Below are 21,728 nucleotides of genomic sequence, written 5' to 3' on the forward strand. Positions count from 1 at the left end.
ATGTTTAACAAGATAAAAATAAATAAAGATTTTACTGAAGTAATAATTAAAAATAATATTAATAATAATAATAACTTACCTCATTTATACTAGTAGATAAACTAATTACTAAGCTACCACATGAAGAAACCTAATTTTTAAAGCTGTAGTGTTTTGCACTATCTTCCTCCGATATCTCCTTTGTTATGTTGTATACAGGCTCTTGAAGAAAAAAGTCATCTAAACGACTGGTCCTCTTATTTTTATTTATTGTTAAGTTAGAAACCTCATCTTCATCCGATAAATCATAATAATTATAGGGCTTGAAACATTTTTCCACATCTTTGAGGTTGTAAGAAGCCTGAAACATAACATATATAATTAAAAATATGTTTAACAAGATAAAAATAAATAAAGATTTTACTGAAGTAATAATTAAAAATAATATTAATAATAATAATAACTTACCTCCATTTTGTTATTTGTAATAAATTTCTACGCGTTGACCTGTGGTTGAATTCGAAACACAATATACTAAGGATGCGTGCAGGGATATTTATATGATAGATTTGGGAAGGGGCTAGCACGACTTTGGAATCATTATCTTATCTATAAGGATTTCCGAAAAATGAATACATTAACATACTTAGCTAACAACTAATACACAAGACATGACACAACAAACACAAACAAAAACAACGAACATAGTTAAGCAATCACTTATGTACCGTAAAACGGGGTGAATAGAATTCACGGGGTGAATAGAAATATTCTTGGGAAAAAGTCTAAAAGCCTGATATTTGAGAACTACTTCAAAAATCGCAATAGTGTTTTTAGTTTTTACAATGGCAACATTTTTTTGTTGGTCTGACAACATTTGAATAGTATGAAGTTAGCAATTTATGTCAATAAGTGAGTTCAAAGTGCAACGGTTGTATGTATGTCTTTTGTGCTCTTATTAACTTCTCTCTAGTTATTATTTAAATTGTGTTTTTGATTGTGAAATAACTTTATTCAACGGTGAAGTGTATCCAGAATAAATTGAAAAGGTAAGTTTTACTGATTAGTTTGATTTTTATTGGTAAATTAGTAAAATAATTGCACCCATAAATATTTATGATTAAGAGGTGAATAGAGACGACTGAGGGGTGAATAGAAACGCCATATGAGGTGAATAGAAACGGCAAAGGGGTAAATAGGAACGAGAAAGGGTTTAATAGAAACGCGAAAGGGGTTTTTAGAAACGCTTTTGATAGGGTTGGCACTTTATGCAGGTTGTTGAGTTTTAACTTTATTACCTAAGTACCTACATTTTTAAAAAGTTGATTTTTTAATATTTAATAATTAATTTTGTGTACGCAGGTATAGTTGCGAGCAATATGCCACGCAACTACAAACCAGACCCTCGGGGTAAGAAATATATAAAATATGACTTCAACTTAATACAACAGGCTGTTAATGAATATTCTGCGAGTAATTGTTCTCTTGATACTATCTCAAAGAAATATAATATACACAGATCTGTTTTATACAGACACTGCACAAGAAATATGAAAAGTCAAGGAGGTCAAACTGTTTTATCCAAAGAAACTGAAGAAGAATTTATTAAATATATAAATATATGTCTTTTATAAATATATAAATATCTTTTATTTCATTATCTCTGTGACGTCACTACCACTATATAAAATATTTTGACAACCCTATCATTTTTCTCTATTAACCCCATATGTCGTATCTATTGACCCCGTATTCCGGGAAAATAGAAATTGACCAGGTTTTTGTCTTTTTCTCCTAAGTAGATAATAATTTGGCATTAAAATTGTAATTAGCTTGTAAAATAGCAAAGGACTCCCACAATGAAAGCAGCTTTATTACCCGAAACTTACAATGTATATTTTTAAAGTCGGTTTGAAAGTCTAGATTGTTTCTATTTACCCCGTTTTACGGTACTTATAATTATATTGAGAATAATTTGGGAATCATTATCTTTGGACTTCAGTTTGTAGTGAATATTGCTTAATGTATGCTTAATGCATTTTGTGTATATGTAACTAAGGGAAACATTATAAAATTAAATAAAACAAATTGTATGCAATTTACTATTTTTTATTTCCTTACAAACAATAAATATACATATAAAAATATTGCATATATTGGCCGGCCTGCATTTCTAAATAAATACATATAAAAATATTTCATATATTGGGATGACAATATAACATGATGTTAGTTTAGGTTGATGATTGATAGAAATTGGATGAGGTCAAACATATAAAAATGAATACATTAGACCTGCAAATGAGTCTTCATAGAATACACCCCAGCCTCCAGTATAGCGTGTACCCCTCGAATCGCCTGCCAATGCATATACACATACCTGCATTTATTATATGCAATCTCGACCCTGACTCACAGCCAGGTTCTCATTGGGTAGCTATTCATATCAACCACGAAAGAGTTGGAGAATATTTTGATTCCTTCGGACGTAAACCGATTATAGTAATAGCGGAATTTTTAAGAAGAAATTGTCGCATGTGGGACTATAATACTGCTAGAATTCAGGATATCTATTCCACGTTTTGTGGAGAGTATTGCGTGGTATATTTGTACTACAAGTTCCGAGGTCTGAGATTGGAAGATTTCCTTACAAATTTTTCGTATGACTCACCAAGAAATGATATGACACTTGTTAAATTGTATTGTAGTGTAATGCGGGTGTAAATAAAGAAATAATATATGGAAATAATATGTTTTATTTTCAATCAACTCTTTTACAATCCTTGTCCTGCCGTAACAAAGTTCGATACATCAGATTACCCGGAAAAACAATTAGGTTAGGTTAGACTTTGATAAACAACGCCAGAAGCGAATCGCTTTTTAAAAAAAGCAACAATTAGGTTAGGTTAGGTTAGACTTTGATAAACAACGCACGAGCCGAGCGAGCAAAGCGAGCGTGCCGCGGCAGCGGCCGGCGAGTGCCAGAAGCGAATCGCTTTTTAAAAAAGCAACAATTATAATAATATAGTAGGATAATATATAAATATAGGATTTTAGACGTATTTTTTCTTGAATATAATAATACATCGTTTGGTTAGAATAGCGAGGTAGGTCGTAACAAAGAAGTTTAATACAAAAGCAGTGATAAGCGAGGTGCACAATGAGTAATAGATATGAACGCCGATAGATAATAGGAAAAGGCAAACAACCGGTGGGTCATTAGCGTCCCATTAATGACCCATCGATTAACTCTTATCTAATTGATATTTGATAAGAGTTAATCGATCTGCACACCTCAGCTATCTTTGGAACCGTGCATCCTATCGCTTCGGGAGTGAGTGCTATCGACTCAGCGTGGCCGCTTTAGTGGGAAAAGAGTCCAAACTTTTTTTTTTTTTTTTTTTTTTTTTTAGTCGGGGTTTTCAATCAAGTCACGTCCTCACCGTACCATACAGTGAGGCAGCATAGAGTGAGGCAGTACCCGGGAATCCATACTACTGCAGTTCTCGAGTTATACTCTTACATACACATTTATCGATTCATTATAGATGTTTTACAATCTTAACATTCATGTTTAAAAGAAAGTCATGTTGTCGTATGACTTATCTATACTCAAGAACGACTGAAATTATGCTAATAGCTTTTTCCTGTTTGTGTGATATGACAAATTAAATTGAGCCGGTTGTCGAAATGTAAAGAACAAATCATAAGTTAACAAACTAAATACATAATTTCTTCATAAAAGCAGAAAATACATATAATATAATATTATATATCTATAGTATATATGTATTTTAATACAAATTCCCAGTGGGACAATCTATCCGATCAATCATTACTTTACCAATTCGCGTTCAGAAATATCTTAGTTTGTTTGTTCGTTGATTGATATTAACGCTTACTTTGTTGTAGTTTGTTTGCGATGTTTAGCAATATGTTTGTGTCAATTTGATAGATTTTTCGTATAATAGTTTTTAATTGGATATTAGATGAGATAGGGCAAAAGTAACAGAAAAAAGTGGTACATAGACGTATAGTGTGACGTGTTCTTTATGAGATCTTTAGACTTTAGACTATTGGCCGATTCGTGAATATTTTTATAATATTATTATTCTAATCTTTAGATCCTAGAATAAGCTTTGTTGAGACTAAAACCAAACAATGACAAATATTCATCAGAGGTGAAGAGAAACAATACCACAGCTAAAGTATTTATGTATTTTTCTTTGTAATATCTTTAATTATTATTTTTTTTATAAAATGCCTATAGCGTTTAATCGATAGATGTGCATTTAAAACCTCCACTGGTATTAACTTAATAACATTCTTTATCACTACATAGTATAAAACAAAGTCGCTTTCTCTGTCCCTATGTCCCTTTGTATGCTTAAATCTTTAAAACTACGCATCGGATTTTGATGCGGTTTTTTTTAATAGATAGAGTGATTCAAGAGGAAGGTTTTAGTATATAATTTATTAGGTTTTAGACAAAGCGGGCGAAGCCGCGGGTGGTAAGCTAGTTTACTACATTTATAGGGTAAAAGTGGGATAGATGCCCTACTTTTTGAAATAGCCTCATAATTTTAAATACATGAATCTTATACGAACACTTTGTATGAATATAGCTAGGTTAATTATCTGTTTTGAATTACTATATATATTTTTATCCTATCATTTATAGATAATGTGTAATAAATATTTTTGTAGAACACCTTTTTTGAGGATAGATGCCTACCTAGTTGGATAGTTGCCCCACCATGAAAATACTAAGGAGGATAGATGCCTGCAGAGTGGGATAGATGCCTTACATACTCTATAAACGCGAAATCTAATAAAATTAATATGATAAACCAGCAAATGTCATGTTAACATAGTTGTTCTGTTGTCCAAGAATATACTTGCGCTCGCACTCCTTCTTTTCTTTTGTAATTTCGTGGCGTGGTTCTCCTACAATCAGTATAAGGACAGATCATTAATAAGTAAGTATACATAACAAAAAAAGCAAATTAAACGAGTAAAATCGGTTAATATAGAGAAAACCTCTGACGCAATCAGGTAAAAATATAAACAGTACTTGTGATTATCGATAATAACATGTACATATGTATTGAGGGATAGATGCCCTTAGAGGCCCCTAAGGGCATCTATCCCTCGAAAAAAAAGGGGCAACTATCCTTTTTGATAAGGATAGCTGCCTCAGTATTTTTTTTATTAAATAAAAACAAAAGAGCCACTATTTTCACTTAGATTTATACTTAATGAACCAGTGTATAGACATAATAAGAAATATAGTGAAATTTATTAATACTTATAAAGTTATGCAAAGGCAAATATCAACCTTTTTAAATTTTAACGTGTTCGTGAAGTTCGCCGCGGATATTATAACACGCACTAGCGAAACACGTCTTCACCAAACAACAGCTCATGCGTACCCGAGGTGCGGGATGATAGGAGCTCCTATTTAAATCATTAATTCGTAGTCACGACTCTGGGAAGTGAGGTTTTTTGAAAATGAGGCATCTATCCCCGTGCGGCATCTATCCCACTTTTACCCTAAGTATTCTCATGTGTTTTAAGTTTTTAAATGGGAATAAATGATTCTTTAAACCTATAACGCTAGAGATTATAACCAACCGTTAAACATTTATAACATTAATTAACATAACATTTCCTATCCATTAAACATTAGGCTAAAACTCTAATCACGGCTAAATTGCTTTATAACCCATTCCGTAACCAAACAACTACTCTTGGCTTAATTTTATAGTATGTTTAACTCTAAACAGTTTGGAACGCGCTGTGTTGCGGCTAATCTATTTTTATTTTAAACACTATACGTGTATTGTAATTATTTGATGCTTTAAATACTAAAATCTTAATACTATTATAAAGGCGAAAGTTTGTAAGGATGTATGGATGTATGGATGTTTGTTACTCTTTCACGTAAGAACTACCGATTACAATGAAATTTAGCACACATATAGAGGGTACCTAACTTGGATTAACACATAGGATAGGTTTTAGTGGAACTATGCGTGTTTTCCTTTGAAAACGCGGGCGAAGCCGCATGCGGAAATCTAGTAATAATATATTTTTGGGAACGTATAGACGTATAGAACGTATAGAACGCAATTTTTTATTACTTTATAGAAAGTAATAAAAAATTGCATGTGAAGATTAAAATGGCTTTAAAAGTTTTAATGTTTTCTACAAAACTATGACAAAATTCCCTTTTGTTCTATAGCATAAGGAAAATATCACCTAGAACATAAAAATTATAGTGTAATAATTCATTGCATGAAACTACAACACAATACGATTAGCGTTGTTGCTTTTTATCTACTGACAACTACTGACTTACTAGTCTGATAAAGTCGTATATAATAAGAATTATTATTCACGTTAATACATAAATCAAGAAGGCATAAATCTTAAGAATAACAAAATAAAACTTGATAAGTACGAAAAAACAACACGACTCATAAAACTATAGTCGAGTTCGTTAAGCTTAAACTCTAATCTTTTAACGCCAAAATCGGAGTATCGGATGTAAATTTTTTCAATAAATCCTCTGTAACGTTTGAAATTAAAGGCGAAACCAACAAAAAGTTATCGTTTCCGATCCAATCGGATTGACGGGACCTTTTTCGAATTAAAGTCGTAATTACAGGCTCTCGGCTTACTTAGATTTAAGGATTTTTCCTTCCAAATGTTATTTGGAAAAGGTTGCCCGTGGTATAATTACGTGTAGATATTTTTACACTTCAAAGGTGTTTACGTTTCCATTTTTGGTTGCGTAACCAAAAATAGAAAAATCCGTGTAATCCGTCACAGAAGATTATTACCATCCGTGTGTACGGATGGTAATTCTTCTGTGGAATGGTAACACAGTTAATATAAAAAATAAGCTGTGCCCCGCGGTTTCACCCGCATTGCTCCGCTCCTGTTGGTCTTAGCGTGATGATATATAGCCTTCCTCGATAAATGGGCTATCTAACACCGAAAGAATTTTTCAAATCGGTCTAGTAGGTAGTTCTTGAGATTAGTGTGTTCAAATAAACAAACTCTTCAGCTTTATAATATTAGTATAGATTAGTATAGATTAATAAACGTATCTAATAATTTAATTTACCTTTCAAAAGCAGTTAGAGCTATTTTCCTAATAATATTACAAAAAAAGCTTAACTCGTACCTTCATTAATAAACATTATTTTTAAATTAATTTACGATGAATCCTGATTAAGGTAAATTGTTTTTATCTTCCTCCGTCTTTTTGACGCTTACGTGATTAAATTTAACAATCCCTTAGCCATTGAAATTATTTTATTAGGGGATTCAAAGGGAAATCTCACCCTTTAACTGAATTAGGATTCTGAATGAGCCGATGGTGGAAGTCGCGGGGTATTTAATGAATTTCGTATAATCCTGCTATTTTAAAACGCCTCCAACTTTACTAATATCTCAATCAAAGCTGGTCTTGTTGATTGGGGAGTATACCTAATATTGCTACAGTTTTGATTCATTTTGTGATGAAAATGATGTATTTTTAAAAGGTGATTGTTTAGGCTATAATTAATATTTATAGCCTAATACATAGGTACTAAGATTTAGTAAGGAAAGTTCAGAGCATCGTGCATTAGAAAAAATATATTGCTATTTATATCAAGAAAAAATATAAATAATTTTCTGGCAAATTATATGTACCGAATAATAGAAATTACTCAAACGATAATATTTCATACAAGTTTATTTATATTTATTTTCAATAGAAATATACTCCTTCCAAAAGTTTCATTGACTTCTACTACGAAAAAGAAATATGTACCTTATAATACTATAGTGTAAGGTATACATTTGCTTCACACGAAATGTATTTTATAAGCCTCATGGGAACTTTAAAGCTGCGCCATTCATAAGACGAATAAAACTCACGACTTTATGTGAAAACTACAAGCTCTTGTTTGGAAAATCATATAAAACGTATAGTTTATGCTTTCATACGTAGCTTAAATCATTTATTTCTACAAATAGTGAAGGTTTTGCAAGAATTATATTAATTATGTTCTCAAGAATTATACACAATATGTGAGCTTTTCGTATTGTCTTTAAAAGGCCAATATAATGATTAAAAGAAAATTTAATGTTGTCAGTAGTAATAATATTTATTAACTCTTATATTTACTATCTACTATTATTAGTATGTAGTAATATGAGATAATTTGCACTTGCTTTCGAAACTCAGAAATTGTATTTTACAAGACACTTTACAAGTAAAAATAGAAATAGAGGAGAATGAAAAATAATAATAAAATGTAAGAAACAAACAGCTCAAAACTGCGAAAAGTGCGACCGTGCTTTCTCTCGCAAAGTGGATCTTCCCACCTACAAAAAGATAATGTTTTATATATTATATCTAAAGTTATAGGTACCTATTTGACGCATTAAGCCAAACATAAATTAATTTGCTCTTCTTTTTTGTATGTACATGTACCTATTGGTGCATAGATATAGTGTGCACGTAAAAGTTAAAAGAAATATTTTCTTCCTATCTAAATGCCAAAACTCCACTCATAAAGATTTATTCAAAAAGTCTTTATATAATGTAAACGGTAGGTACATACTATTAAGGATTACGTACTTAGTGTCGTAATTACATTGTATATTAAATTATCGCGAGCGGTAATCCGATTAATGAGAAAGGTGTAATCGAAAATATTTTACTTGTATTTACTTTAAAATTTAATCATGTTTCATGTGATTACAAATTCACATAACCACGGATAAAGAGCGTGACGGAGAGGCTTATACAGGGGCGGATTTAGGGCAATATAGTTTCCTTTCATAATATTCATAATTAAATTCATAATCTGTGTCTTTTGTTCGTGTTGGACTTCTCATAATACTGAGAATGACTGGAAAGGGAACATGGGTTTTGCGCTCGTACTATTGATACATGCATCGTGTTCCTGTTTAAATCAATGCAAATAAAATAAAATGCTTTTAATTTAATCAAAAGATGTAAAAGTTAATTTTTCATGTAACAGTAAAGCGCGTCACACACGGTGAAGATACTATAATATTTTATCTTAAGATACTGTTATATTTTATATTACAGTATCTTAACGCATCCGGCATCAGCGTTCGGACCATCATTTTTCTTATTGTCATTGCGTACTAAGACTCCTGTAGAACCGCCATCCTGTTACAAATGACCCACAAAATTTCGCGTCATTTGTAACAGGATGGCGGTTCTACAGGAGTCTTAGTACGCAATGACAATAAGAAAAATGATGGTCCGAACGCTGATACCGGATGCGTTAAGATACTGTAATATAAAATATAACAGTATCTTAAGATAAAATATTATAGTATCTTCACCGTGTGTCACGCGCTTTATTCCAATAGTACATTACTTACGATTTACATATAATTTTACAATCGTCTTTATTCACTTCACGTGTATGTATTGAATCCCAGGTATAGAACACTTATGTGCCCTTGCAATTAAAGAAAATCAGTCAGTAGAATCTATTTGCTCCGTATACAGAAAGGGACCGTGATTTTATATTTAATTTGTGTAATTTGAGTCCCAGATTAACCCTTCTTAACCTGAACAAATATTCAGGAGGCCGTCAAGATAGGATCCTAATGCGCATTTGAACAAATTAGTTGTCACGTTTTTTCGTAAAGGCAATGTCAGAGCGGGGAAATTAGCTTTAAAAAGGATATTAAAGAAACGTTTATTTTTTGTATGTTTTCAGTACTAATAACAGTGAAGATTTGGTTAGTCATTGAACAGATAACATAGTTTTCGAAACGATCTCTTTAATGGTTGCATTATTCAGATTAAGAAATAGTGTTTAGTCAATTGGTAGATATTTTTACTGTACGTAATGAGTTTGCAACTTGTCATTTATAAATTTAATAACTCTTAATATTTTGATTTAACTGATCTTCTTAAATTCAATAAAGTAATTAAATACTCCTATACCATTTACTATAATACAATATGTAACACAGACAAACAACGGAAGCAAGCAAGATTCGAAGTTCTCAGTCATCTTGCAAAGAAACAAATTGCCCAACAAGATAATCCGTGACGTATAAGACATTGTCATCTTAATTTGTCTACATATCACGTGAAATTGATGGGCGCAATGAATCAGCGTCCAAAACAAGTCACGGCACGTGCGAGTCCGGCCCTGTACACAATCTCATTAAGCACATTGAATCGGGCCTGTCCTTAAGCCTCAAAGGGATTAGCGGATATGTTAACGTTGTTTAATTATTTAGTCGCAGTTTTGTAAGGCTCTAATGATTTTAAGTGATAGTTATAGGCGATAGGTTAGTGTCAGGGTCGAAACAGTTTGCTTTATGTTGTGTATGGGAAATAGTTTGGTTTAATTTGTGTCATGTGTTTTCATAAGTATGTTTATGTAAAAGGAAAATGGCACATGATGAAAATAAGGAGACACATAATTTTCAGACAAAAATATCACTACATAGTATAAAACAAAGTCGCTTTCCCTGTCCCTATGTCCCTATGTCCCTGTGTACGCTTAAATCTTTGAAACTACGCAACGGATTTTGATGCGGTTTTTTTTAATAGATAGAGTGATTCAAGAGGAAGGTTTATATGTATAATAACATCCATTAAATAGTGGAGAAGTACTGTTATTTTTGAGGTTTCTAATGTGATGTCGTAAAAAATTACATTTTTTCCGCTTATATTGCAAACGCAGGCTAAACCCTACGAGTTTTATCAAAATAATGTACTAAGTATTATACACATTGAAAAGGTCTACAGAAAAGTCCGCGATGGTATATGTCTATCTCTTATGGTTATCCCACAATAACATTTTTTTGTCATTTACTTTTTACGACAAATAATAGCTAATTTTCGAAGCGATTTTCACCAATACAGCATTAATCCTTAACCAATTAAATACCTTGAATACATTGTTCATTTAATATAGATCTATATGGCCCTTTACACCGTATGATTTAAGTGAATATTTTCGAAGATATTACAGATTTAAAAATTGCGGGACGTAGCGTTTGCGGCGGTACCGGCCGGCCGCTCGGCTATATATTTTATACCCGTGCGAAGCCGGAGCGGGCCGCTATGTTTTTATATACAACGTTCACAGTTTATCTGTAGTGTATTTAGTATCAGCATTGCACCCGTGCGAAGCCGGGGCGGGTCGCTAGTATCATTATAATATGCACTAGAAAAAAAACAGACATTTTTGTAGATAAGAATTTAAAACTTTACGAAATGAATATTTTTAAAATGTTAGTTTGTGCTTTGTACGCTTGAATACCTTTCTAAATTTATTGTATTTTTTTTAAACGTCTGCTACGACATGACTTATAAAAACTATTTTGACCATTTCCGTCGTTTTCATCAAAATATAAAAATTTACAAGGTCTACGTAAAAAATAAACATGATACTTTTAAAAGCTCTCAGTTTCATTTTGTAATATCACCCTCACTTCCCTGAAATTCAATTAAAAAATAAATTTACAAAATATAAATATAACCATTTGCGTCCTGAATAAGATCCATCATATTATCAGGCACAATAAATGGATTCTCATTTCCCACGAAAAATGTATTGCACACGACTCCAATATTTTTCACCGAAATTTTCTTAGACACACATGAACAGGCAATAAATAACGGGAATGTCTATTTACAAGCAACATTACTATAAATCAGACAACCCATTTAAAGGACAACACGTTATAGGTCCCTTTCTAAATGCTCCTTAGAGGAAAGATAGGTTGAGACAAAAAGGGCAAATGTAACAGATGCCAGAATTGATGTGATTCTAATCCGGCACGTAGTACACTGCTGGTGTATTAGAGGGTAGAGAGCAGAACTTAAGCATAAGGAGCAATGTACTGCAGACGGATTAGATTGCCAATTTCGGTAGCAATAATCTTGAAAACCGTTTTGCGTTAAGCGGCAAATGATAAAGGGTCTCTCCCTTGATACGGGAGAGATTTATTACTTAAAATCTCTTGTGGAATGGATAAACTTTTGTTTTAAAAGTTTATTGAGTGAAGGTGTTTAACTGGTTAAAGTGTGGAGTTTTTCGAAACTAGCGCAAAGTAAGGCGAGTGATAATGGTCATGTCTTTTCTGCTATGTGCAGTACTTCAATAGTTCTTAGAAATTATTCGGTATTAGTCTGTAATAATTACTATTTGCAATAACTTATTTGCAATAATGTTTTCTTAATAATTTAATAGATAATTTCCCAAGATATTATGTTTGTGATAAATTATAATTAAGTATTTTTCTTTTGAAGTGAAATTTCTTTAGGCGCGTTGAGAGTAAATGTTCACGGTCGCGTTATAGCAATACCATCACGTCATGTAGTAAAACAACGATTTGGTAGGATATTTGAATATAACCAAAGAAGTTTTATTTCACACGCGTGGCAGTGCTCAGCACACACGCTCTTTTTTTCACTTCAAAATGTTCTATTCGCTATTGTTGATAATACATCTACAACATGAATATTGAATAGGCTAGCTTTGTCGAGTTGTAAAACCATGTAGGAGACATTAAACGCAATCAAATTGGCTTCTAATTAGGCACATCGAGTGATCCGTAGCGATACGTCCTCTGCTGCAACAAGATTAACAATTGTGTATGCACTATCGTCCTAATTGTGAGCCTGTGTCCCTTGTGTGGATGCATTTCTGTTTCATTGAACAGTTATTGATTCTTAGAGGCAGCGCAAATATAGCGAAGCGAAGCGCAGCGCATTTTTATGGTCAAACTATTATCGACGTTGTCCTCATTGAAATAACATTAAAAAAGCGCAGCGCGCAATCTTTATTCGCGTGTGACGCTTCGATGCTCCCCGAAATTGTTGTTATTTGATTTTGAATTTTATTTTAATGAGGACAATGTTGTTAATAGTTTGACAGTGAAAAATGCGCTGCGCTGTGCTTCGAATTATCTGCGAATGAAGAACTTTTCGTATAGAGCTGATCCGACAGACGTACTGTCTTCGTGCGTTCGTATTGTCAAACTAGTGAAGTTTAAATAGCCGTTAAATTTCGCATTTTCTTAATTATTAGCCACAAATTTATTGAGGTTTACTTACATAAGATCCTAAGACAAACAAACTCATCAAAATGGAAATAATTGAAATCAGTCCAGTCGTTCACGCGTTATGCTATGACCATAGGAATTCATTTTTATATATTATAATTTATATAGATGAATGAAATGGCGTTTCAACCGAATTCAAAAGAGGAGATTCTAAATGCGACTGTATTTTTTGGGTTTGTTATCTTTCTTAAAAGCTTAGAGAGTACACAACCTCTTGGTCCTACGCTCACGCGTTTATCAATATTCTTAAGACTTTCTAGATGTATACTCAAAGTTACCATTTATTTATTGAATTAGAAGGACTTTTGAATCACCATGAGATAGATTTACTATTTACCACTTTCAGAAAGCAGTTTATACAGAGAAGAGCTGTGGTTAGGGAGCCAGGTGCAAATTTGGTTAACTATTTCCTCTCAAGAGATAATTCGTCAGACGCATGAGAGTATAGTATTATAAAGCCTCGTGAACGTCAGCTGGCGCTCGGTTGGGGGGGTGAGCGGTTGTAGCCTCCCACGCACATTGGAAAAAAAATACATTCATTCATTCATTTCCTCTCAGCTAAAAATTTGTCAAATTGTAGCTAACCCAATATCTCAACGAAAAAAAATAGTCAGCTGGTTACAACATGGTGTATTATACGTCAGCTGGTGTCTCGAACATGAAAGTTAAATTTAAAGAAAAATTTATTTTCCGTTATTTCCTCTCAAACAAAAATTTACCTGATGATAGCTTATATGTAACTGTGGATAAATATATATGTCAGCTGGCTGTATCTTGGTGGAAAAACCGTCAGCTGATACGGGAGGCTACAACCGCTCTTCCCCCCAACCGAGCTCCAGCTGACGTTCACGAGGCTTCATAATACTATACTTTGATGCATTTTACTAATTACCGCTTGAGAGGAACTTGGTCATAAAATCTGCTGCTGGCTCCCGGACCATGACAAGAAACTCTATAGTTACTTTTTAAAGTCACGTTAATTTTGTAAAATAATTAATTGAGGAATTGTTTCATACAGCGATACAACGCGCTCCATATAATTTATGTGTGTTTCACTACATGCTCGCTCCAGTTTCACCTGGATTTCAGATTAATTAGTATTAAACAAGACTGCGATATGTGTTTGTCAAATTTCAGCGGTATATTAGTTTTTGTTAATCAGTCATCGACGACCATATTGCAATTGAATAGTCTCTCTCTAGTATGTATCTGTTTGATTGATGTAGCATACTAGCTGTGCTCCGCGGTTTCACCCAAATTGCTCCGCTCCTGTTGGTCTAAGCGTGATGATATATAGCCTATAGTCTTCCTCGATAAATGGGCTATCTAACACTGAAAGAATTTTTCAAATCGGACCAGTAGGTAGTTCCTGAGATTAGCGCATTCAAACAAACAAACAAATAAACAAACTGTTCAGCTTTATAATAGATATTAGTATATATTACAGTTTGTATTTTAACTCGAAATTATCCATGTATACAATTTCAAATTACATAATGTCAGACATGCTGAAAGATCGCACGCCATGCGGTTTGTTATGTACCTATTGAATAAACCCATTCAAAATATCCAGCTAATTACAAAATTACCAGTATACATCGTCAGAAGCGTGAATAGATAAAATGAAACGCAAAATAGCAGAGCGTTAAAATCAATATCCAGGGTATTCAATAGAGCCTTATTGTTTAGGCTCGCCACAGCGCTCGTAACCTAATTCTGGAAGCGCTTTGAAATTCAAATTTAGAAACGCACAAGCATATTGTTGCTTATCTATACGGTACAGACTATATATTTGTTAAGATGTTAAAACACGGTAGCTCCCTGGCTTTATTTGGTGTGCAAATGAAACCAATATTGGTCTTGCCAATTTCGATGTCAAGTGTTAGGAGAAATTTAAATGGTTATGGTTGGATTAAAGGAGGATGGACTAATAATTATTTTTTTACAAAAACTAAACCGCCTTCAAATGGTCAGAACTGGATAAAATGTAAATGGGACCAGTCGAAAGGCACCAACTTTTAGGTATATAAAAAATACGGTTTATATAGTGAATACATATGTATTTCGACAATTGATAACTGTTAGGGAATAAGAGAAGTTAAGTGTAGTTGGTTATTGGTTGATTGTTTACTTTTAAAAGGAAATAAGTAAGATAATCGACGTAACATTTATTTTATTTATAAGTACTTGAAATCCATTGTACACGAGAAATGGATTTCTTTCGCACCTGGTGCTGTCTCACGGCAGTTCTCTAGCGCGGATTTTCTTATAGAAATAGGCTGGAAGGATAGACTGTATATCTGTTTGTTTTCTAACTGAATGATGATTAGCTTGAATGAAATTAAACTTAAAATTATTGTGATATTAAAGTTACTGTGAACTTATCCTACTTATACCATATAAAAATATTTGAATATTGACAAAAATATTTAACCAAAATTGGTTTTCGGCTGAGAATATTTTTTCAGTATCAAAGTGCTTTATTATTATATAGCTTTAATTCTACTATACAATTGAAAAGTATTCACTAAATGTTGATTTGTTCGCCTTTTTTGTGTAAAGGAAATTGATGACCTAAATAAACCAAGGAGTAAAAACTAAAGAGATTGTCTTGTAAGAGATCTTCCTTGCGGTTCAGAAATCCATAGCATCTATTGTTTGTAAGCGCAAAGAAACGCTTACTCGAGTAGTTCTATTGTTATTTATTTTTAACTTACATTTAAAAAGATCCGATGTCCTAGCTACTTTATTCTTCTATACCATTGTTCTTACAACAATGTGCTGTAATTGTATTATAGTTCTTGTGTACTGTAATATAGGATTTATTTTTAAATGCGCTATTTCCCAACGATGTTAGCAGCCTAATATCAGCATTGTGTGCATGATAATAATATTATGGCTATTTATTGTGAACTAGATACTCCCTGTGTTGTATGATACCTGGAAATTTATACCATATTCCTATGTCAAACAATTTTCTATCTGCGTATCGTATTTGCGTATGTTTCAAACAATAATGGCAGTTTTCGAGGAATTCAGATAATTTAGATTATCATTTCCACAGCTTCATCTATACCATTTTGTATTAGCCAGTAAGGATTATTAATTGTTAAACGCGAGCTTATCAATATATGAGTAAAAATACCATTTCAATGGTATTTTGAATTGGAATTCAACATAAATGATAATAAAGTCTAAATTCTGAATTCAAACCACGCCATTGCTAACATTTATAAAGTTATATGCATTAATACAATTGAATATTAATTTAGCTTTGTTAATGTGACTAATTCCGGTCTAATGTTATAATGCAAATGAGATTTCCCTTAAATGTATATCTGGGGGCACGGCAGTGCCCCCGCCAAGTCGAGCAAAAAAAAAGCGGCACGGCCGTACCATCCTTTTCTCGAAGCAATTCGGGCCTTTTTCGACCCCCTATAATTCGGTTGTGGATAAAGCAAGAAACCTGAATCTTCAGTAACTAATCCGGCATTGTATAAACACGGAATATTTAAAATTTCAGTCAATTTGAACCAGTAGTTTAAGAATGACAACTTGTTAAAGTTTCTAAATTTTGTCACTCACTGACTCACCGATCATCAAAAGTCCAAGGCACTTCTAGCGGACTTAGAAGCTTCATATTTGGAATACATATAGAGTTTAGTGTCTTAATCATGGGAAAACTTAAATATTTTGTAATTTCGGTCCAGTTTTCCAAATACACCAACTGCATCAATAACTTTGTAATCCCATATAAATATATGGGATTACAAAGTTATTTATGCAGTTGGTGGTTGGTGGTGGTTATAAATTTAATAGGTGTAGATAGGTACCTACCATATGAGGCAAGGGAGGGGGTATAGGGTGGGTAAGGGTGTGTTTAGCCCATGAAACTGAACAACATTATTACTTGTAAAATGGTCGACGTAATGAAAAACACATGATTGGACATGTCTTGAAGTACGAAAATCTAATAAAACAATATATTATAATTTAAATCTGTTATATATAAATTGTTGGCGCGACTAGCCTCCTTACAGACAGACTGGCCTCTATTTTACTCTATGACTGACAAGCAAAATATACGCCAAAATGACAGAACAATGAAATGTGAATGCCTTCGAGCGAGCGGCAGCCGCACGCATACGTGCGAGCGCCCTCATGCTGTTCGGATGTGCCTCGAAACCTAACCTATAAGTTTGCGATTTTCATTTATAATTTCGATTGATAAATTACATTTACGACTAAAAGGCTTGCTCATTAGTTTACTGATATTATTTGCTTACGATTGGGATGTTGTTTGGTTAATTTTAAGGAACTTACATAAATACCTTAGTCTTCAAATATAATTACTTAATAGTGTCGGTCGGAGGAAGACTACATATAAAAATAAGAAAATATCATAAGACCTTTAACAAAATTCGTTAGAAGTAGATGGTATCAAAAAGAAAGGCTCTACAAAAAGAAGTGAGATCCCATCAAAAACATCCTGTAAAAAACCCAAGTCTCGCAGCTCAGTCTTTCTACCGTCAAAAGTTGTGAGATCCATGTAATACCAAGTCGGTTAATCTATTTAGTGTCTACTTGAAGGACCTTCTGTCTTAAGTTATTACATAAGTTATTATCATGCCAATATTAAAAATATTTAACGTTTTAAACAAATAGATCGACTTGGACATCGCATGAAAACAAAATGAATATTACAATATTATATTAGATTCTTTAGTCTCTCGCGCCTCACGCGATTGAAACTCTCGTTCCTGTTGGTCGCTGGCCCGTCGTGCTGTGTAGTGTGATACATACTAATAATCAAATCAAGCGATGTCCAAGTCGATCTATTTGTTTAAAACGTTAAATATTTTTAATATTGGCATGATAATAACTTATGTTATAACTTAAGACAGAAGGTCCTTCAAGTAGACACTAAATAGATTAACCGACTTGGTATTACATGGATCTCACAACTTTTGACGGTAGAAAGACTGAGCTGCGAGACTTGGGTTTTTTACAGGATGTTTTTGATGGGATAAGCATTTTACTATCAGAATATGCAGTGAATTCATGAAACTAATTTCATTTGTTTCAGATAAATTAAAATGGAGCAGCGGGCGCTTTGGGTCACATACTTATTGATTATATTGGCTCTGGCTAATGAAATGTCATCCGCCGTCCAAGCCAGGGACAATACTAAACGAAGGACAAAAGAAAAAGGCGGCTTCCAAAAAAACATTTGTGACATCACCGACAGAGATTCGAAAGTACACTGCTATTGCGAGAACACGAGGGAACCAAGAAATGCGACGAAGGCCGAGTGCTGGGTTTTCAACGGAGGCATTCCTCGGGACGACCTCATCTGGCAAAGTTTCGCGTCACAACCGACTTTGCAAACTTTGTCTTTCAACGTTCGAGTTGACGGCGCGTTAGGCTACGTGCCAACCAAAGCGCTTCAGTACTTACAAAGGCTTCGATCCATAAACATAAAGTACGGAAACATAGTTGATGTTGCCCCATTTGCCTTAGCGAATCTGACTAATTTGAAAGAAGTGTCGCTCTCTCAGAACCAAATTGAAATCCTCCAGCAATACGCGTTCGCATACCTCCCGAACCTGACTGTAATCAATTTGGAAGACAACATGATCCTCGAAATTGGAAAAGATTCATTTTTCGATCTTCCGAAATTACAAAAGCTGACGCTCACCAAAAACAACATAACGACGATTAGCAACGGAGCCTTCCAACACGCGTTCAATCTGTTGGAATTGGACCTGAACAAAAACAGCATATTCCATTTGAACCGTCACACGTTTGATGGATTGGCGAACTTGCGGAAATTGGATCTCAGGAAGAATCGCATTTACAATTTGACCGAGTTCACGTTTGCCGAATTGTGGAATTTACAAGAGTTGCTTTTGGGGAAGAATGAAATAAAGTACATATCGGCGCGGGCGTTCGACGGGCTGTCGCAGCTCCGGAAGCTGTCCCTTGATGACAATAAACTGGCCGTGATCCCCTCTGGCCTGTTCGAAGGAGTCCGAGGCCTGAGCGCCCTCGACCTGCGTTCCAATGAACTACACGCGTTGACTTTCGACAACATAAAACCCATATTGGATAATTTGAAACCCCCAAACAGCAATTTGCTTCTCGAAGGTAATGCATATTTAGTACTGCCTCATATGTTCTATAATGAGTTCGAAAACATTTTGAATGTTTAACGAGAAGAATTTGAGATACCGCTAAAGTTTAATACAGTTAGAAATTTGTTCATTTATGATTCCGTGGGGCGTATCTTTGCAATAGGTAGTTTTGGTAGACACTTATGTCTAATTAAACAAGATTTATCCACGTGTAGCATATTAATTATCGTAATTTTACTAATGATGAAGCATAATTATCCAGACATTTCTCTTTGGCAAATTTACACATTTAATATTTTAAATTATAATATATTTATTAGATAAAGACAACCATTAAACTTACTCAAAACGAACGTATATACAAATTGAGTTTCATTATGATAGATATTCCCATATAGCAAATTTTGTCGTAATTGCTTGCTTCATAGCTTTCTAAAATCACAACCTAATTATATGCATAATTATGTTGACTGTGTATTTGATTAAACTTTATACTAACGTACATTCATTGGGTAAATAACAACCACAAAACATGTGACCAACAATAATAATTTATTGACATTACCGATACGCCCTCAAGCCACAATGACCCAAATAAAACGTAACAAAGAAAATATTTACGTCACCGTTTAACAAGAATTGTCATAAAATGTTAACAAAACTTTTACTCCCAGGGCCGGCTAAAGTTACTTCAGAATTGTCTCCTGAACATTTGTCATGCGCTACATGATAAAGGACGCCAAGAAAAACTTTCCTGAAAAATTGTGGGCCATAATATTGTTTGAGAGAAGTTAGAAATCCAATATTTTATATATGTATCTTCCATCTTGATATCGCTCATGAAATCGTTCGCGTTTATGTATATTATTCTACCATACGATCGAAATCATAACTTAGATTTGGAATGTTTTCTCGGTAAAACGAGTTCAGTTTTGTTCCATTTACCGTTGATGTATGTTAATTAGTTTTTAATTCTGCTTACAGAGAACAACTTCGTTTGTGACTGCAGGCTGAAATGGATGCATTCATTACGTAACGAGACGAAAAGTCAAAGCACCAAGGACTCCCTTGACGGAGTCACATGCAAAATGGATACTCCCATAGTTAGTTCAGCTTACAATAAGATGTCTGATGATACCAAGATCAACTACAGTTTGGAAATATTGCACACTAGCGCCACTGTTGAAGTGGTGGACAAATTTAACACTACAGATAGGAAACTTGATGAGAACGATAGCAGCGAAGGAAAGAAGGGGGTTAAGAGGAACGTTCTAAAGATCCCAGCGGAAACTTTGCCTTGTCCTAAAGAAACACTGACCACCACAGAGAGTCCACCGTTCATTGTAGACCCAGTGATACCAATACAGAATGAAATGAAAACCTTTAGATTTCACGACATTAATTCTGCTAAACGAGTTTCCCTTACAAGCATTCTAGTCTGGAGTGTGTCTTTTATTTTTTTCAATACTTAGGTTATATTGCCAAATATTCTAGTCACTATGAATGAGGTATAGACTTTTAATCTAACAAATGTATATAACGATTGTGAAATACGCTAATCAACAGAATATAAATTCAATTATTTATGACAAAATTAATTTAACTATTTCATTAGAAATAGGTTTTCCAATAGATGTTAATTAAGTGATTATTCTAGGGTAATATGAATAACAGTATTGTAATATAGTGCCCCATCTTGTAAATAATAATGGTTATTACATAGAATATTATATTATAAACCAATGCGTAAGAATTTTATATAGTTAAATTACATTATTATTCACCAATTGTCTAGTCAAATACTCAAATCTCAATTTATGGTTTACACATTTTCAAAATATTACCAATCACGATGCAGTGATTTCTAAGGTTTTTTGTTTTAAATAGTAGGTAATATTTACTGAAACAGGATTAAATATCTATTTGTAAGTAAAAGTGAATGTTTAATGTAATTAGTGTATTTTAATTGAGCTTATGAATTGATCTAGTCAAAATATTTCTATGATTGACAAAAATTATTGTAAAATGTTTTATTATAACAGATGAAGAGTACATAAAAAGGGGTCTCTAATTATTTTAATTGAGACAAATTTATTTATTTGTTTATTGAAATTGATTATATAATATTAAAATATTGTAACTTATTTGTAAAGAATTCAAGCCTTTATTAAACAATTCTGCTTAAGAAATAATCAGATGCTGGAATAAAATGTGAATAAAATGTATTTCAAAGACTATTATTTTATGAGATAAAATTCAAACAGATTCGGCATTGAATTTCTATGATATTTAAGCTTTTTGTTTTCAATGAATAAGGAAAATAAAAAATGTAATAAATGTATTGAGTACAGAAAAAATAACATTTTATTATCGTCTATTTTGATTAAGGTCGACATAAAATAAAAAAATAATAAATATTGGAAAAAATATAACCGAATTTACCCCTAATTTCCAGAAAGACTTAGATAATTTTAGCATTCCTTT

General features: G+C 33.1%; 1 protein-coding gene across 2 annotated transcripts in view; it reads left to right on the forward strand.

Moving 5' to 3' along the window:
• The window catches only part of LOC149486912 (uncharacterized), a 222,606-nt gene extending 201,510 nt beyond the window's left edge, over positions 1 to 21,096 (forward strand). For both annotated transcript variants that reach the window (XM_089697005.1, XM_089697004.1), the window contains exons 5-6: positions 18,197 to 19,257; positions 20,229 to 21,096. In XM_089697005.1, the coding sequence (XP_089553131.1) occupies positions 18,207 to 19,257; positions 20,229 to 20,716 (1,539 nt within the window). In that variant the 5' untranslated portion in view covers positions 18,197 to 18,206 and the 3' untranslated portion in view covers positions 20,717 to 21,096. The remainder of the gene's footprint in view (positions 1 to 18,196; positions 19,258 to 20,228) is intronic.
• The last annotated feature ends 632 nt before the right edge of the window (positions 21,097 to 21,728 follow it).

This window comes from Colias philodice, chromosome 7, assembly GCF_061535455.1.
Source record: "Colias philodice isolate Cphi_HAF_F1 chromosome 7, ilColPhil1 Martin Lab GWU primary, whole genome shotgun sequence".
NCBI lineage: Eukaryota > Metazoa > Arthropoda > Insecta > Lepidoptera > Pieridae > Colias > Colias philodice.